The sequence below is a fragment of the Coptis chinensis genome, chromosome 1 (assembly GCF_015680905.1).
Source record: "Coptis chinensis isolate HL-2020 chromosome 1, ASM1568090v1, whole genome shotgun sequence".
In the NCBI taxonomy this organism is placed as follows: Eukaryota; Viridiplantae; Streptophyta; class Magnoliopsida; order Ranunculales; family Ranunculaceae; genus Coptis; species Coptis chinensis.
The window spans coordinates 42,719,254-42,735,567 of NC_141456.1; the positions used below are offsets into that span (position 1 = coordinate 42,719,254).

At 36.3% G+C, this 16,314-nt stretch overlaps 2 protein-coding genes and 1 long non-coding RNA gene across 3 annotated transcripts; 1 reads left to right on the plus strand and 2 right to left on the minus strand.

Moving 5' to 3' along the window:
* Positions 1-532: 532 nt before the first annotated feature.
* On the minus strand, positions 533-1,062 carry LOC147524103 (uncharacterized). Its single transcript, XR_015196871.1, has 3 exons — positions 1,019-1,062; positions 853-951; positions 533-580 (listed from the first exon to the last, which is right to left on the minus strand). It is a non-coding gene; the product is annotated as an uncharacterized LOC147524103 (long non-coding RNA).
* A 6,567-nt stretch (positions 1,063-7,629) lies between these two features.
* On the plus strand, positions 7,630-13,786 carry TL29 (ascorbate peroxidase 4). Its single transcript, XM_086601927.1, has 11 exons — positions 7,630-7,847; positions 8,503-8,601; positions 8,705-8,786; positions 8,865-8,899; positions 9,016-9,081; positions 9,170-9,210; positions 10,133-10,263; positions 10,801-10,907; positions 11,507-11,644; positions 12,438-12,572; positions 13,412-13,786. The coding sequence occupies exons 1-11, from the start codon at positions 7,746-7,748 to the stop codon at positions 13,520-13,522; spliced, it is 1,047 nt and encodes a 348-aa protein (XP_086458053.1). The 5' UTR covers positions 7,630-7,745; the 3' UTR covers positions 13,523-13,786.
* Positions 13,787-14,079: 293 nt separating this feature from the next.
* LOC147524105 (acyltransferase GLAUCE-like) lies at positions 14,080-15,685 on the minus strand. The gene is made up of 2 exons (XM_086601919.1): positions 15,191-15,685; positions 14,080-15,085 (listed from the first exon to the last, which is right to left on the minus strand). Exons 1-2 carry the CDS (start codon positions 15,578-15,580, stop codon positions 14,201-14,203), a joined length of 1,275 nt encoding a protein of 424 aa, XP_086458045.1. The 5' UTR covers positions 15,581-15,685; the 3' UTR covers positions 14,080-14,200.
* Between the last annotated feature and the right edge of the window lie 629 nt (positions 15,686-16,314).

Consider the following 16,314-nt stretch of genomic DNA (forward strand, 5'->3'; position numbering starts at 1 on the left):
ACACGATCTTGAAGATGTGATGATCTTTGGTCCAATATGCATCTATAAATCTGCAGCTTGAGCCTTACAGTTGGGCACCGTTCTTCAGCCCGGACCACCGATTGATACTGAGACCAAATGATAATGATGATCGCACCGTGAAGTTGCCCATCTCATCTCCCTCGATACTCTTCCCTGCAAGCAACCAACATTAATAAATTTCAAGGATTGAAATTTCAGCACAATCTTGATTCCATTACGGATGGAATCAAAGCAGTTCTGATTCGGTCACCGCAATCTTGGTATACTATTGGAATTCAGTTACTACCTACACTAATAAGCACCTCAAAAGAACTCCCAAAAATCCCATACAAACACTACCAAAATCCACTTTATGATGATTGAGGTTTGAACTTGTTATTCGGGTTATGGTTAAGAAGTCTTGACGACAAACACTTTGCATTTGGCATCATCACCTCTGTCACGATCCCGAAGTTTGGAGGCAAGCATATAGAAGCTCCTTTTCGGGCGGTTTGAGAATTTTTCTTCCGTAAAGGCCTGTCTTTTCAATACTCATCTTCTCACCTAGTGCTAACAATTCCTGTTATAGCAATAAGCATATATAAGAAAATCACTACTCTGAAGTCTTAGATTAAATATTTTATACATAGAATTTAGATCATAAACAGGACGCATAATGCCTCATTTAAGGAAGCAAGATTTGACACTACAATTAAAAAATTCCTTCGTAGAAAGCTCCACGAAATATTATTGGAAAAAGAGAACTAATGAAAAATGAAAGGGAAAGAAAAAAGAAAAAAGTAAGGGAATATGATCCGCAAAAATCCACAGCTATTAAGAAAAATAACAAACCTCATACGACATGTTGTCAATGTCAAGTCTCATATCCCGATGCTGATCACGAAAACCAAGACCATTCAAGAACAAATTTGTCTCCAAAACCAATAATTGCTGCATTAGGTAAAAGAAGCTCAGAGAAAGATCTCAAGAAGAGGAGAAAAGCACAAAGACAAACAACCTCATATGTGAGCTCCTCATCTTGTTCGATCCTTTCCAATGGCAAAGAATACACGCAAAATGTAAAATATAGCTTGAGTTAAAATTCCAAGTCAAGTCACAAACAACAATTTCCTGCTCTACCAATTAGACCATTCCCCGAGTGTGGTTTAGATAGCAAGATGCATGAATGAAAGTCTAGGTGATCCCTTTGGAGGTTTGAATAAAGCTCACTACCACATGAAATTTACCCGGACAACAAAGTGAGAATCAACATCAATTAATATTCTCCCCATACTCTCATCTGAGACCACATCTTTTTTGAGTAAACGAAACAACGGTTTTATGCACGAAAATTTTTTGTTTTGAAAATTCTTCACTTGCAATGTTTTTCTCAATTGAAAAGCGAAATATAGGGACTTCAAACACATAATGATTCCATTTATGATGGCTTTGTTAAAAGTATTAAGTAAAAAGACTGTAGGAAAGGTGAAAAAACAACCTTGAAGAGACAACTCCGTTGTTCCTCACACTTTTTAAGGTTGGCCCAATGCTTATCTCACTTCAAAGAAGAAGCATAACACACCACCAAGGCCATTCCAGTCTACCGTACATCAATTGGAGGAAGAAGCACTCGAACTCGCCATAGAGAATATCATATGAAGTAGCAACTATCCAGATGTAAAACCTTGCTCTTGCAATCCCAACATTTATCACTGCCAAAACCCGCCACATACTTTCGATGCATTTATCTTTGCTTGCTATTACACAAGAAAAAAATTGCAATCTTCCTCCAGCCCTATTAAGAAAAGTAACTATTTAATAACACTACTATACTTTTAAAAAAAAACATGAGTGCCAATAATACAAACAATTGCTCCTCTATCTCTTCATGAATCTTTGGTCACCAAAGAACATCGTCCCACAAAAAACCCCAACTTCCAGTTCTTCCTATCATCTTGAATGTTAAAGTGATATCTTCTCTAAAAAGCCTTCCTTATTTTAATAGATGCTCGAACAAACAAAGAAAAGCACTTTATAAAAACAAACAAACAAAAAAAAACAGTTTTAAAATTTTGGGTGTTAGATAGAAAGGAAAATTTTTGAGTAAAGTACCACTTTGTAGTTGTAAAGAGTTTCGTAAGGTAGTAAGTTCCCTCTTAATTTTTCACTATACGTGTGAAATTTCTCCATGCCCCTCCCTTTACTAAGCATCCCACAAATTTGGTAGATGGTGGAGAATATATTTGCAAAATACTTACTACCAAATGAAATATCTCGAACACAAAAGTGAGACGTAGACGCTAGTAGTCCCCCATACTAACAATCACACCCTCCATTCTGGAACAAAAATAATTAACAATTTTTGAAAATTCTGTTTTAAAAAAACAATGTGCTGCCTTTCTTCCCCCTTTCCCCAAAAATCATCAAATACATGTTAGTATGTTAAAACAAAGAACTCTAGTTTTGAAACAAACAATTTTTTGGTAAAGTACTATTGAAGAATACTGAACTTGGGTAAGTTAGATTCTGAGGAGAACTTTTTGCGAACAATCCCCACTTTGTAGTAACCACATTCTTAGTGGTAGTACATTCCATCTTTATATTTCACATGCCACGTGAAATTCCTCCATGCCCTCCCTTTAATGAATTTTTTCTCCCACAAAAATTTCACGAGGATATATTGAATAAAATTCACTACCACATGAAATTTAGCGGACCACAAAATGAGAATCAGCCACTAATATTCTTTTTGAAGTTACAGGGCTGTTTGATTTTTTGTATTTTGAAACGGAGAATTTTGTGTTGAAAACCATGAGAAACCCTTCAACCAACAACAACAACAAAGTAAAAAAGTTTTAAAATCAATTATATAAAAAGAAGTGAACAATTTTTGCATTAAATGGAAACAAAAGTAGAAATTGTTTTTGCAAACCAAAAAACTGTACTAAACTATTGATTTTTTTTTCCTATTGTGTGAGTGTCTCTATTACTCTATTATATATTAGAACGAAAAAACTAATCCTAGAAAACTTCTAAATATTTCAATCAAAACAAATTATTATAAGTAATACTTCAAACCCTAAAAACTTTTTACACAAAAATTTGGCTACTTAGTTCGGAAAAAGAGATCCCCCTTAAAAAACCCCACCATATGGGCCTAATTAGTATCTATAAGAACTCGAGAAAAACAAACAGATGAGGATGGTACCTCAGAAAAGAGTTCTTCAGAGGGAAGGTTGCTTTGATTGACTTGCTTCTAGTTGGCCAATTTGCAGTGAGCCTCATCAAAAGCAGAGCAAAAACCAAAACACTGATCAGGAAGGATCGTCCAAGCACATTTAATTGGAAGAAAAACCCAAGTTAACAGATTGTTCTCCTATAACCTTGTAATTGGTAAATTAATCGGTATAGGCTTTTGCAAATGAATACATTATTGTCCCTAGAAATTCAACATTGAAAATAAATGAAAATGTCTTTTAAGGAAGCATCAAATGGTACAATAAGAATAACTGGCCAAGAAAATCAAGGTGTAAGAAGTTCATCGTTGCAATCCCCACGTTGATTGCTTCACAAACCCAAATCCAAGACTCTTTGTCAGATTGGATTTATTCCTGCTGCTTGTTGTTTGAGGTTTAACTAAAAGTCTTCCATTCAGAACACATGACTCCGAATTTCAATATATATCCACAACTTTGACATTACCATGCTTATTTTAAGTTCTATAAAATCGTTTAAAAGGTCCAAAGTACTCTATGTCAAAGGAGGAATAGCCTAAACGCTTAAAAGTAAGCATACCGTCCAAGAACCGGGATTGTCAACGGCCCGCACCGGTTTAGGCATATAACGTCCAACCAAAGATTGGCCAACCCGGTGTCTTTTTCCACTCCCTTCCTTCGTCACTTTCCTTGCATCATCATATTTCCGTCATATGCATACATGGTGGAGAGTAGTAATTAGTCACCACTATGACGTTCTAAGTTCTACGATCGAAGGAGCCTTCTCCGCAACAACACCTACCCAATCGTGTTTCTAGGTAATCGCCCGACAAAAAAAAGTCGAGTTCCTCTCCAAGCTTTTGGTTGTTGAGAAGTGCTACATTAATTTGGTGTTTATTGCACACCTTTTGCCTCTTCAAATACCCCAGCTCAGCTAAGAAAATTTATTGTACATTCACAATGTTCACATTTTGGTTGAACACCACGTAACTTCGAGAGGCATACACGAATCCACAAGCACTAAAACTAAAGCGAAAAGTGACATGATTAAGGCATAAAACCAAAATTAGTTCCATGCAGTTGAAAAGAGAAGGATAATTTGCAATTGAAAAAACCATATGCTTTAATACTTCTTCATGATATAATTAAGAATGAAAATGCTTGTGTTAGATCTATGTACTAAGGCATTTACTGCATCTAGAATCACCTAATCATTTCAAGACAAAGGTACTTGATTTTCCCACTTGATCTAGCTAAATAATTTTTTAGGAGAGGTACATCCAATGTAGACCTTGCATCGTGGCGTAAAGTATCGAGATATTGTGATAGCTCCAATGACACCTTCTCCTTCACGTCCAACATATACAACAGTTTTGAGTCATTTGATGATGATACCTTAAATGAGCTTTGGGCCTTAATGGCCCAAGCCAATGAGATAATAAAATATTGAAATGAGATAAGGAGATCCCCGTGAAACTGCTGTATGACAGATCCCTTTAAATGAGATATCAATAAATTAAGCTAATATGAATAACTACTCACTTATAAATATGGAAGAGATAAATGGATAAAGCCATAAATAATGTAAAGGGCCCAAAACTGGTAGTAATGGACTACCCGAAATGGCGACACACCGTAAAAAAGTCGACAATTAAGTTATGTAGTTTTACGACTATAAATACTTTTATCAGCACCCCCTATGTACCTAGTGATCCTAAATTTCGATAGTGAAACATCTACCTGTAAAGATTATTCAAAAGTTTCATATATATATGACATACTCCCAAATAAAGAGATCAACGCCATGAAAATAGAGTATAAAAGTGAATGAGAAAATGCAACTCAAAATGATACATAGTAGGGAAAATTAAATTGCCAAAGCTAGTGGCTGGAATGCATGTGCAAATGTTACTTGGCTGCAAGTTGCTATGTCCAATAGGCAAGACCTCAACAACATTTTTCATGCATGTGTCTAAGACATCCAACAATTTCAGTTGCAATTAATCTTTATTATATTTATAAAAGTCAATCCCACCTCATCTCCTCTTGATTCTAAATAAGTAACATAAGAAATAAAGAACATAAAAATAAGGATTGTCTCTAACCTACACATTATATATGAATGTTATTCGGTAAAACTTACAATGTTATATCACCCCATACACAAATTTTGGAAACCCTGATATAATTGGCGATATAGGTTACAATGCTTAAATAGCGTTCTTTTCCACGTCATATATTAGAATATTAACAGTCTTTCAAGTATGCATTCACTATTATTAACTATGCATGTAATTAACAGCTCAAAAGTATTAGCAACTATTGGCGGGAAAATTTATTGGATTGAAGGGGTTACATAGGCTCTCTGTTTATCACTCACAAACACGACACAAAGCAAGCGTTGGCTTCAAACAGTGTGTTATAGATTACAAATTGACTTATAATGAAAATGTAAAGCTAGAGCAAGAGAGCATACTTGTCACATTATAGAAGCGGCAATTACCACCCACCTGAACCAACAATTGCTCCCTGTTAAATGAAGTTTATACGAAAAATGAGGCAAATTTCTTGTACCAAAGAAGAGAAAAAGTTGGAAGAAATAAATCACATACCTTCCCATCGGATCGATAACAAAGAGTTGTGACTATTTCTTTAACATCACCCAATCAACAACACGACAACCGGGAACATCCCAAATGCGAACTTTTTCCATCTATGGAACCAGCGATGAAGTAATTATCGCCCACGATTAAATTGAATACATGTCACCGCATTACATGTTAAGAAACAAACATATCGATGAGTTAAGAATTAAGATAACTATGAAGAAGCAGACAAAATGGTATTGTCATGCCCCCGTTGATCGATCCTAGGAAACCGATACATTAGTAACCATATATGTGTCGATAGTAACACCGCAAGCCCGAAAACCTACCATAATTGTTGTGAGAAAAAAAAAAGAGGCACCGATCACATCCTACTTTTTCACAAGCCAACCGTTTTTATCGACAGAGGAAGACAACAGATGTTGCAAAAACGCATCGGTAATTATTAGAAATATCAAACCGGGTTTCTTCGATAATATACGTTTAAGAGTTGAAAACTATGAAGCAATAGCCCATCCAACAAAAACAAATTAACAAACCGCAAGTTAAGCTATAAAACAAACGAATCGATGGTCGCACAATCTCAAGTAATATAATCAAGTCAAATAAATAAAATCAAAAATCTAGCCAATTCGTTTTCAAAGTACTTTATTTATTTTTTTCTTACGCTAACCTTATTAACATTGTGCCAAACACCAAATAGTTGAACTGAATCAATGAATGCAATGGACACGTAAGCAATGAAGTTCTTATCAAATCTTGGAGAATCATACCTTCGCTTTTGTTGATTGGTAACTTGAAAGAATATATATTATCCGTTTTGCACCACTTGAATTGTGAAAAGATCGAAAAAATTGAGAAATCCCTAGTTTAAATATGATCAAAGACAATTTGAGGAAGAAGAAGAAGAAACTTAAGAAGCGTTAATACTGTTGGAAATTACCCCGTTGCTTTCCCTTGCAACATTTCAACATAAAAAGCAAAATCCCAAAACCAATCAAAGACGAAAAAGCCACCACAATTGCAGCCCGAAGAACTTTTTTTGTTTTCCAAAAATTTGTTGATTCTCAAGTACATGGTCTCTGCTCGATCTAACCGAATTGAAAGCATAAAAGCAAAACCGATCTTGGAAAGAGTTCATGAAGAAAGGAGGGAAGTTGAAAGAACTCAGTATTAATGGTAGCTAAGTGGGTATTAATGGTATTTAAGTGGGTATTAATGGTATTTAAGTGGGTATTAATGGCAAGGTAACACCGCGTACATGTCAATATAGGCGTGGATTTGGGTTTTTGCCCCGAATTTACATAAAACTCCTTTTCCATTATTATGTTGTAATTGAAGGGTATAAATAGAAATAAAAAATTAAATGACGAAATAGTCATTTTTTAAGACATTGAATAATATTTTTTTGTATTTAATTAGGAGTATTAGGTGGTAGAAAAAAGGCTGGTCTAATTTAAAAGGCCAGGTTAATTATGGTGTATTTTACTAATAGAGATATACCAGTGCATGCATTGTAATTTGTAACATAGAACTTAATTACTCATATGCTCATATACCAGTTCAAGCGTGATTTGTTTAGGGTGTTAAAAAAATTAATAAAAACTAAAAATAAAAATTGGAGATGTTATCCATTTGAGACAATGCAAGTTTTGGGCTACATCTTCGTTTAGTTTTACAATTTAATTGTATTTATAATTAAGTGCAATAATTCTCCCTTTTTTGTGATACGTGACGGTGTGATTGCCATGCAAACTAATGTTATCACATTATACAAAAGGGAACTTATCCACTTAAGAAACTACGCATGACTGCCACGTGTATTATTGGTATGATTTCCCTCCATTTCACAACCAACCAAGGAAAGCTAGTATAAGGAAGAAGAGCTAGTGAAGTAGAAAGCAGGGGAAAGTAAGTAAAGAAAATGGCAGTTACAACATTTTCATTTCTATCAACACTCCCTTCTTTACTTCCTTTGTCTTCTTCTCAGCCATCTCATCTCACCATTGCACACAGTTACTCCCCTGTAAGTATATATATATACATTTCTGCTACCATCATGTTTATTTATTTACTCTTTCTTGATATCAGATGTAAGAATAATGTATCATATAATTTTGTGATGAGTTAAGTAGATTCTTGCAATTCTTTGATATGATATGAGTTGATATATGAAAGTTCCCATTGATTGTGAATTATTAGAATACCGTGATTTGTACATTTTGATTCGCCTATAGTCAAATGTCGCAAGTATGATGTGAAATTGCAGGCTCATAGTAATTAGTACAATATATCTATGAGATAGTATTGTTCTGGACATTATTTCTTTTTGGTCAATAGCACTGCTTTCCTTCAAAACATGAGTTCCAATGAGGGGCTGGACGCCTGGACTCCTTGAGTCCTTGGGCTAAGTTCAGCTGTGGCTGAGCTGACTCCTAAATATATATACCAGCATCTTCCATTCAATCCCTAATCCATGAACTTTAGCAATTAGGGTAGTTTTGTCCTAGTTATATTTAATGTCATGGTAGGGTTTCATGTAAATTTGATTATTATACGAATTGGATTCTTTATTTCTGCATGTATTCCTGAAAGAAGGGCTCTTAAAATGTGTATTATATATATGAAACCCTTACGATCCAAGTGGGAAATGATTAATGACATTTGATGTGGAAAATCAGGGGAACATTTGTTGTAGAAAGACTGAGGCTTTGGTTTTCCAAGAAGCTGGGTTTACTCGAAGAGACATTCTGAAATGCGTTGGGGCTACATTTGGCATGGTAAGTTATGTCCAATTTATACCAATTTATTTTTAAATAGCTCTTTTGTGTGTGGCCTGTAGAATGATGTGATGATGAGTTTCTGCCAGTTATCCCTCATTAGGAAATAATAAGCTTAGGAGCATCCACTGAAATGGCTTGTGCTGCTGATCTTATTCAACGGCGACAGCGTTCTGTCTTCCAATGTAAGTTTCCACTTAATCATTAGCTTCTGTTGTTATACTCTCCTTTCATCTGCTAATATATTTTCCTTAACAATGCAGCGGATGTTAAGAATTCTTTATACAATGCTATAAAGGTAACCTTTCTGAGCCCCCAATAAATCTTGTCATAGACTTATTGAACTTCATATACAGATTTTAAATAACTTCTCATAGTTTCTTTTTCGTATGTTTGAATGATCTTTTTATGTAGGCGAAACCAGAGCTGATTCCATCCATACTTATGCTAGCAGTAAATGATATCATGACTTATGACAAGGTCAGACCCATACCTTACATTTAGTTGTCATGATAGCTACTTATTTTCCAGAAACTCTGGTTTTGATTGCTTCCGATTAAGTTTGTAGGCTACAAAATCTGGGGGACCTAATGGATCAATCTGCTTCAGGTACTTAATATTTTCACTGTAACATCATGTGAAGTTCTGCATTTGAGAATTTAGCTATATGATGAAGCTTCATATTCCTCCTTTGCAAAGTCATCTACAGGCCACTGGGTACTTCTGTATATCAGAAGTTCCTCCTTAATCCAAAAACAGCTTGATGAGATGTTTAGTCTATCATGTGATCATAATCACATGTTATGTTCCCAAATAGAATACCAGCCCCACGTGTTTGGCAAGTGTACTGTGTTTAATCAAATACTTGGACACTTCTGTACGAGTGTGTTAAAATGCAAATAATTGAAGAACACGATGAGAAGTATGAGAAAACATTATGTACATGATTGATAATGGAGTTTCTAACAAGGATTGTACTTAGACAATAAAAATCATGGATCATGGTTTTCATGTACTAGCCCTCTCTAGATCTTGTAATCTTTATATCCTTCTTCTTCCAAATGAAATCTTCTCAAAACTTCCCCGTGGATCTTCTCAAAACTTCCCCATGGATATAGGCAATATTTCCAAACCAAGTTTAATCTTGATCTCCTGTTGTGTTTTTGTTTTTGTTTTTGTTTACAATTGTATGTCTTGGTTGTTGTTGTGGTTGTTTATGTTACCCATCTTCATAGTAATTGATAACAAGATCCTGTTTTGCGAGGATTAAATAGTTAATTTGCTGGTAGTTGCTTACTTTAGGGATCATCCCTGACAATCACCAACATTGTCCACCACATTCTAAGATGTTTGCTAATTAAGTCTGATAGGGTGTTACTTGCTAAATTGTTGATTCCTTACCCTACCTGTTGATGGAAAGGCTATAATATTTTATGAATTATCAGAAACACAGTTGTTTTTAATATGTCATGCCTGAAATTTATTTTTAAGCAGGGCTGTTTGACAAGTATTTCATTTTTCTTGCATAAAGCTCAGAGATAAGCAGACCTGAAAACCAAGGGCTTTCTGCTGTTTTGAATTTTTTGGAGGAAGTGAAAAAAGAGATAGATTCTAATTCCAAGGGTGGACCTATTTCATTTGCTGACCTCATCCAATGCGCAGGTTAGACATTTGAAGCATTAGTGAATCTTCTTTTCATGAACCATGTTTGATATTTGAAGCTCACAAGCATACTCTTAAGTATTCATATAGCAATCCACCTCATGAGTGACCGCAACCACATTATACAGATCAGTTAGTTGTATCCATGCAGTCTAAAGCTCTATCTGGAAATCTTAGATCACTGTGTGCGTTTGAAAATTTTAGTCAATACGGTGCCAATTAAGTAGAAAGTCTTGGCTATTGATTTGTTTAATAACAAGTATTATATGCAGTGTAGGCATATATTTATGTGTCTTGTTAGAGATTGTTAGACATGATGACCGCCATGCACTCTCATATTTATAGTATCAGGTCCCTGTTTCTCTCATGTCTGGTGGCCAGCACTACATACTCCTCGAAATTGATTGTCCTAGTACGGTAGTATGTTAAATATCCCACCATCTGGATCGCTATGCCCTTTTCTAGTATTCCATGCTTTTTTATTCATTGTGAAGTCTAATAGCATATAATAGCAACATTATCTATTTCTTAATACAGCACAATCAGCACTAAAACGCACTTTCCTTGCTTCTGCCATTCGCAAATGTGGAGGAAACGAAGAAAAGGGAAACTTAGTGTATACAGCATATGGTTCAAATGGTCAGGTTTGTTGTTTTCCTATAGGTCTCATTTATACCATCTCACTTCAGTAGCTTAAGTAGGATATTTCATGCACTGAAAAAGGAAAAGAATGGAGATGATTTCATGAATAAATAGCGTGCTGCATTGGTGTCTTATATACTCAGATCCCACATGGTGTTGATTCTATTCTTGGTGTATTCTCAAAGACACTCATTCTTTCCCAAATAACTTGGCTGAGGTGGTTAGTATAGATATCAAAGACATCATTCATTGTTTCCTAATCAAGTTTAGGTTTCAAAGATGTACAAATGTGTAGAGATATCAACGACAATTTTTGTTTTGTAAGAGTAGTTTACCTAAGTTGGATCATCACCTATCTAGCTTGAGATATTCATTTTTAGCAGTGTTGTTTAAGTTCTCATGCAACTTTTGTACTTTGTCATAGAGTGTATGCATGTCTACCAAACCTGGGAAAGCATAAAGAAAAGAATAGATATATGTTTATAACGGCTTGTCTGCTACAGTATTTTTTCTCACTATAGAAGGCCATAACAAGTTTTCCGTTTAGATCCAACATCATGAGAATTACATTTAATGGCTATCAGTGATTCTATGACAACAGTGGGGTTTGTTTGATAGAGAATTTGGGAGGGCTGATTCACAAGAACCAGATCCAGAGGGAAGGGTTCCACAGTGGGAGAAAGCATCTGTTCAGGAAATGAAGGATAAGTTCTCAGCTGTTGGACTTGGTCCTCGCCAGGTAGTTTATTCTTTCTTTTCAATAATATTGTGATGTTTCCTGGGAAAACATCAACTATAAACGATTTATTTAATGTCGGCAGTTATTGAACATTTACGGTTTTACACTATAATGTGATATAAAAAATCAAATAATTAGAATACTAATTCTAACAAGTCCAATTTAAGGAACATGAGAAGCGCCACATACCTATGTACGTATAAACTATAAACATCAAAGTGGTAGTGAACCTGCAAACTTCATGATCTTCTATGTTCTGCAGAAATTTTCATATTATTTGGCAGCACTCAAAAACTTGGGTTGTACGATTATCATAAAATTCTCGCTATAATACATATCTGCGAGTAATATAATTTCTTGTCCATCCTTATAGATACCTAGGAAGTTGTCCATCCACATATTGTCATAAAAGGGTCATCAGAAGCATCTTGGTACCAATTGGTAGTAGTTAATTGGTTAATTTATCCGTGAGCAGAAGCAAACTCTTGCGTTGACTTGGAAAAGGGCCCAGAAATGTAAATGGTTGTATGTCCTACTGTCTCGCCCCCTCCCAATTGATATTTTCTCTCCTCTTCTTCCCCATTTTTTCTCCTGTCTTCCTCACAGCACTTCCACACTAACTGCAATAGAGATAGTAGATAGTGCGTCCTCACGTCCCTGTCATATCTATTCTTTTCTCTTTCACGCACACAACCAACCGCTCACGCCCACTGTATGCTGTGCGGTTTTTCTAGTTATATATTTGTCATTAAAAGGTGTAAGTAGTATTTATGGGCTCACCCTTTAATGTCAGTTAGCTGTGATGTCTGCATTCCTTGGCCCGGATCAAGTTGCGGTAGAGAGTTTGCTTGCGTCTGATCCAGAGGTCACGCCATGGGTTAAGAAATATCAACGTAGCCGAGAAACTGTATCTGAGACCGACTATCAGGTGAGTAGTTTGAATATTTCCGTTATTGTGTGTTTATTGATGTGAATATGTTTAGTGCTAAAATTTCTGTATTTCTTTTTAAATAGCATTTAAAAATATCATTAACCACTAGTGAAATTTTATTATTGCTAATGGAGAAGAAAGTTGAGAGAGAAGAGAGTTCGGCTTAGTTTTTATTCGGCCTTAAACCCCACGAACTGGGGGACATGACTTCGCCACCCTTCGGGTGGCTCCGTGTCCCCTGTCACGGCTTACAAGAACTCTAACACCACTTATTATTATTTCCTTGAAAATGATTGTTAATCTACACACTTGTTGCACTTCATAATATCATATTGTGTGAACAAAACCAGAAGATTTGCTGCACTATTGTTATACTTGGGCTCTTTAAGTGCAATTGGGTTCTCCAAAGCAGTTCATGATCTACAAAACATATACTAGTACTTCAAGTCCACTCCACTCCCAAAACTCAGTGGTTGGCTACCCTATCCTTCTCAAGACTTTTTTTCAAAACCACTGTTGTGTTGTTGTAAGTTCTTTCAGATCTGCACACAACACCAAAGTCCCTGTCTTTGTTATCACCTGCTCTTTCAGAACCTCAACTTGTACCTTATCAAGTATGGTCGGTACCAGTTAACAAAGTGTTGCACATTTCCAAACAACGGTTATCCATCTCCCTGTGACTTTATTTGTTTAAAAGATTTGTCTGACTAAGTATATCTCCTCATCACCGTTCTTTTCGTAAAATTTGCCGTTAACTTCAACCCGCATGCACATGACTCTGAATCAACTAATAACCTGTTTCTAACAGTTCTAATCTGGGATTTTGGCTTTTTCAGGTTGACTTGATAAATACCCTAACAAAACTAAGTTGCTTGGGACAACAAATAAATTATGAAGCCTACACGTATCCTGTCAAAAAAGTTGATTTTGGCAAACTCAAGTTATAAGGGGGAGGAAAGAGCAAGCACTTGCACCAGCTTGTTGGAGGAATTTTTCGCTGCGAATTTGAATCGAGAGTTAAAATGCAGAGTGCCATCTAGCCAGGACAGGTTTTATTATTATGATTTTTAATGCAAATGCCAACCTTGAGTTTGTCTGTTTTCTGTATCTTCAGAGCTATGAGTTTTAGTCCTTATAACGTTTGTAAACATTTTGTACATCTCGATTATTTAGAATGAGCAATATAAGGTAAAAATATATTTGACAATCCAGCAAGGGAATGTAAGAAGATTTCGCTTGCATAAGCTAAGATAAGATGGTAATTGGTTTTTCATTAAATTGAATTAAGGTCCTTCCATTGGAGCATGTTCCACAAACTGGGAATAGCAACAGAACTTCAGTAACCTAAGCATAGTCTCTGCTTTTAGCGAAAGAAGGAAAGATACTACACTACGTCCATGCCTGATGCCTCTATCGAATCTCCCCAGTCTTTTGAACTATTTTTAGGCAAGAATTAATCTTGGAAAAAGTATGGAATAGATATGCAAAATTTTCCAAACCATACTAAAACAACAGTGTTCCACACCATCTTTTATTACGTTATTATCGAGAGCAAACCATATTTTATACACTGGCAAAGGTACATCTTCCGGCTTGTTCAACTTCGTTTTTCTAGTAGAAGCATGTTACAGTTTTTCTATAAACATGTGGAACAGGGCTTGGAACTTGTCCATCTCCTCGGGGGTAAGGGTGACTAAAACGTTTACTCCGTTGCTGCTGGGGTTATTCTCTGGGAACACTACGATGATGTCGTTCCACTCACTTACAGGTAGAGGTCCTGCCCACTTGGGTTTTCCCCATGGATATTCCACATCGCCGAAAGCCATATTCAACCAAGATGTCACGACAACATCGCCATGTGGAAACCCTTTAAGCCATTGCCCTGACTCAATAATTCCCCTAATGTCATCTTCTTTGATATTTGATAATGCATTTGAGACCATTTCCACTAGTTCTGAGAATGGTTGCTCTTCAAGTTCCTGAAAAGTCGCTGTGCATGTGGCAACTATGAAAGCATTGCCAGTGTATGACGGTGGCAGTTGAGGATGTTGTAGTTTTGGTCTAATATTAACAGGGCAATGCAATGTTGAATTTCTCTCTGGATCATTTCCTGCATTTCTTGCTAGAGCCTTGCACCTCCAAATGAGGGCTGTGATAACCTTGTATCTGGTAATAGGTCCACCGGTGTAGTCTTTGCTATTTTCCTGCGGAATTGCCTTTTTTTTTAAGTTCAAAATGTCCTCTGGGCCAAGCCGAAAAATCTTACTCGCAGGCTTTGAGACTTGAAATGTTTTGTCCGACTCTAGTACTTTGAGGCCTCTTAGGTGCGGGAGATGTGAAGGAGGTGTAATGGACAGAGGTTGGCGGTCATTGTAAGGAGCGACTGATAGATGGTCGTTAGCAATTAGAGAAGTTAAATCATTGAGGAACATTCTAAGACCCCAAGCATCAAATATAAGATGTTTCATGCGTATAGCTATGGCGAAACCACCGCATTTGAAGGATGTCACCTGACACACAAAATCGTTAGTTTGTCAGAAGAAACGATCTTGCAAACCAGAATGTTGCTCTATGAAATCATTAATTGTTAACTAGGATTTCATTTAGCACTATACCTGTATTGCAAAGAGACATTTATCTGGGATCATAGTTTCAAGTTGTTGAAAAGCTGGACTTGAACTCACAAGATCTCCTACCTCGGCAAGTGTCAACTCACTTGAAATCACCACAAAACCAGCTCCAGCAGAGTTACAATCGATCTCTATTCTCCCTTCTTCGGAGTTTAACCTCAACCTTCCAGCCAAATAATCATAGTATACCAGTGCTTTTCTAAATGCAATCTCAAGTTCCCCCACAGCCCTTTCCGGGGGAAACTCAGAATTAGCAGAGAAGAAAGCAATGGCTCCAACATTCCAATTGAGATATTGTTCAAAGTCAGAAAGAAACATGATCCTTCGTGCGGTTTTTTTCCAAGGAACCACTGTGGAACAACGTTTAACGTCCATAGTAGTTGTCCCTGACTCCCTGGTAAGGGGTCGATAATGCAAACTACTGCTAAATTTCGAAGTATGTTGCAAGTTTGCCTCACAAGAGTGAGGTTAGGCTTGTTAAGAAGGGTCACATGATTTATACACATGCTAAGTCAATAAGTCATAAAAAAAAAAAAAAAAAAAAAAAAAAAAAAAAAATCGGAAACCACAAACTTGTTATCTTTATATTATGGCTAGTTTTTGTGCACTCTCCATGAACGTGTTACTTATGCATGAACGTGTTACTTATGCCTATTGATTTCATCACTTCTGGAAAGTGCCAAGTCTTTGTGAGTTTGTGCGAGTTCCATGAGCGTGTTAATTGTGCCTATATCGAATTATCGATTTCATATCACTTTTAGAAAGTGAGCTAAAAAGTGCTGCAAAAAGCAAAAAAAAATGTTTACTGTCCAAATATGTTTATATACTTTTACTACAAATAATTTGTTTGTCATTTGGAAGGTTTTACTTTTGTTGAATTTGTTTAGTGTTGGGTTTGTGGAACCATCGAGCTTTGCTCGATCCGGTGTCTGACCTTGTTATTTTTAGTTTTCAGTTTGGAGAAGAGGGCGCGACCCATGCTCAACCATGCTTTGGACAAGGCGCACCATGCGTTGACACTACTGGAAGTCGGCCCGCGCTCGCCCATGCCTTGGTCAGCATCCTGCGCTCATGCCTTCCAGAATTTTGACAGATTTCGAAATTTCGGT

Bases quoted from the DNA above. Each gene is read 5' to 3' on its own strand.
- TL29 (XM_086601927.1), top strand. From the start codon at position 7,746: ATGGCAGTTACAACATTTTCATTTCTATCAACACTCCCTTCTTTACTT. The intron at 7,848-8,502 runs GTAAGTATATAT...GTGGAAAATCAG, and splicing joins TTGCACACAGTTACTCCCCT to GGGAACATTTGTTGTAGAAA. The intron at 11,645-12,437 runs GTAGTTTATTCT...CTTTAATGTCAG, and splicing joins TTGGACTTGGTCCTCGCCAG to TTAGCTGTGATGTCTGCATT.
- LOC147524105 (XM_086601919.1), bottom strand. From the start codon at position 15,580: ATGGACGTTAAACGTTGTTCCACAGTGGTTCCTTGGAAAAAAACCGCA. The intron at 15,086-15,190 runs GTATAGTGCTAA...TTTGTGTGTCAG, and splicing joins AATGTCTCTTTGCAATACAG to GTGACATCCTTCAAATGCGG.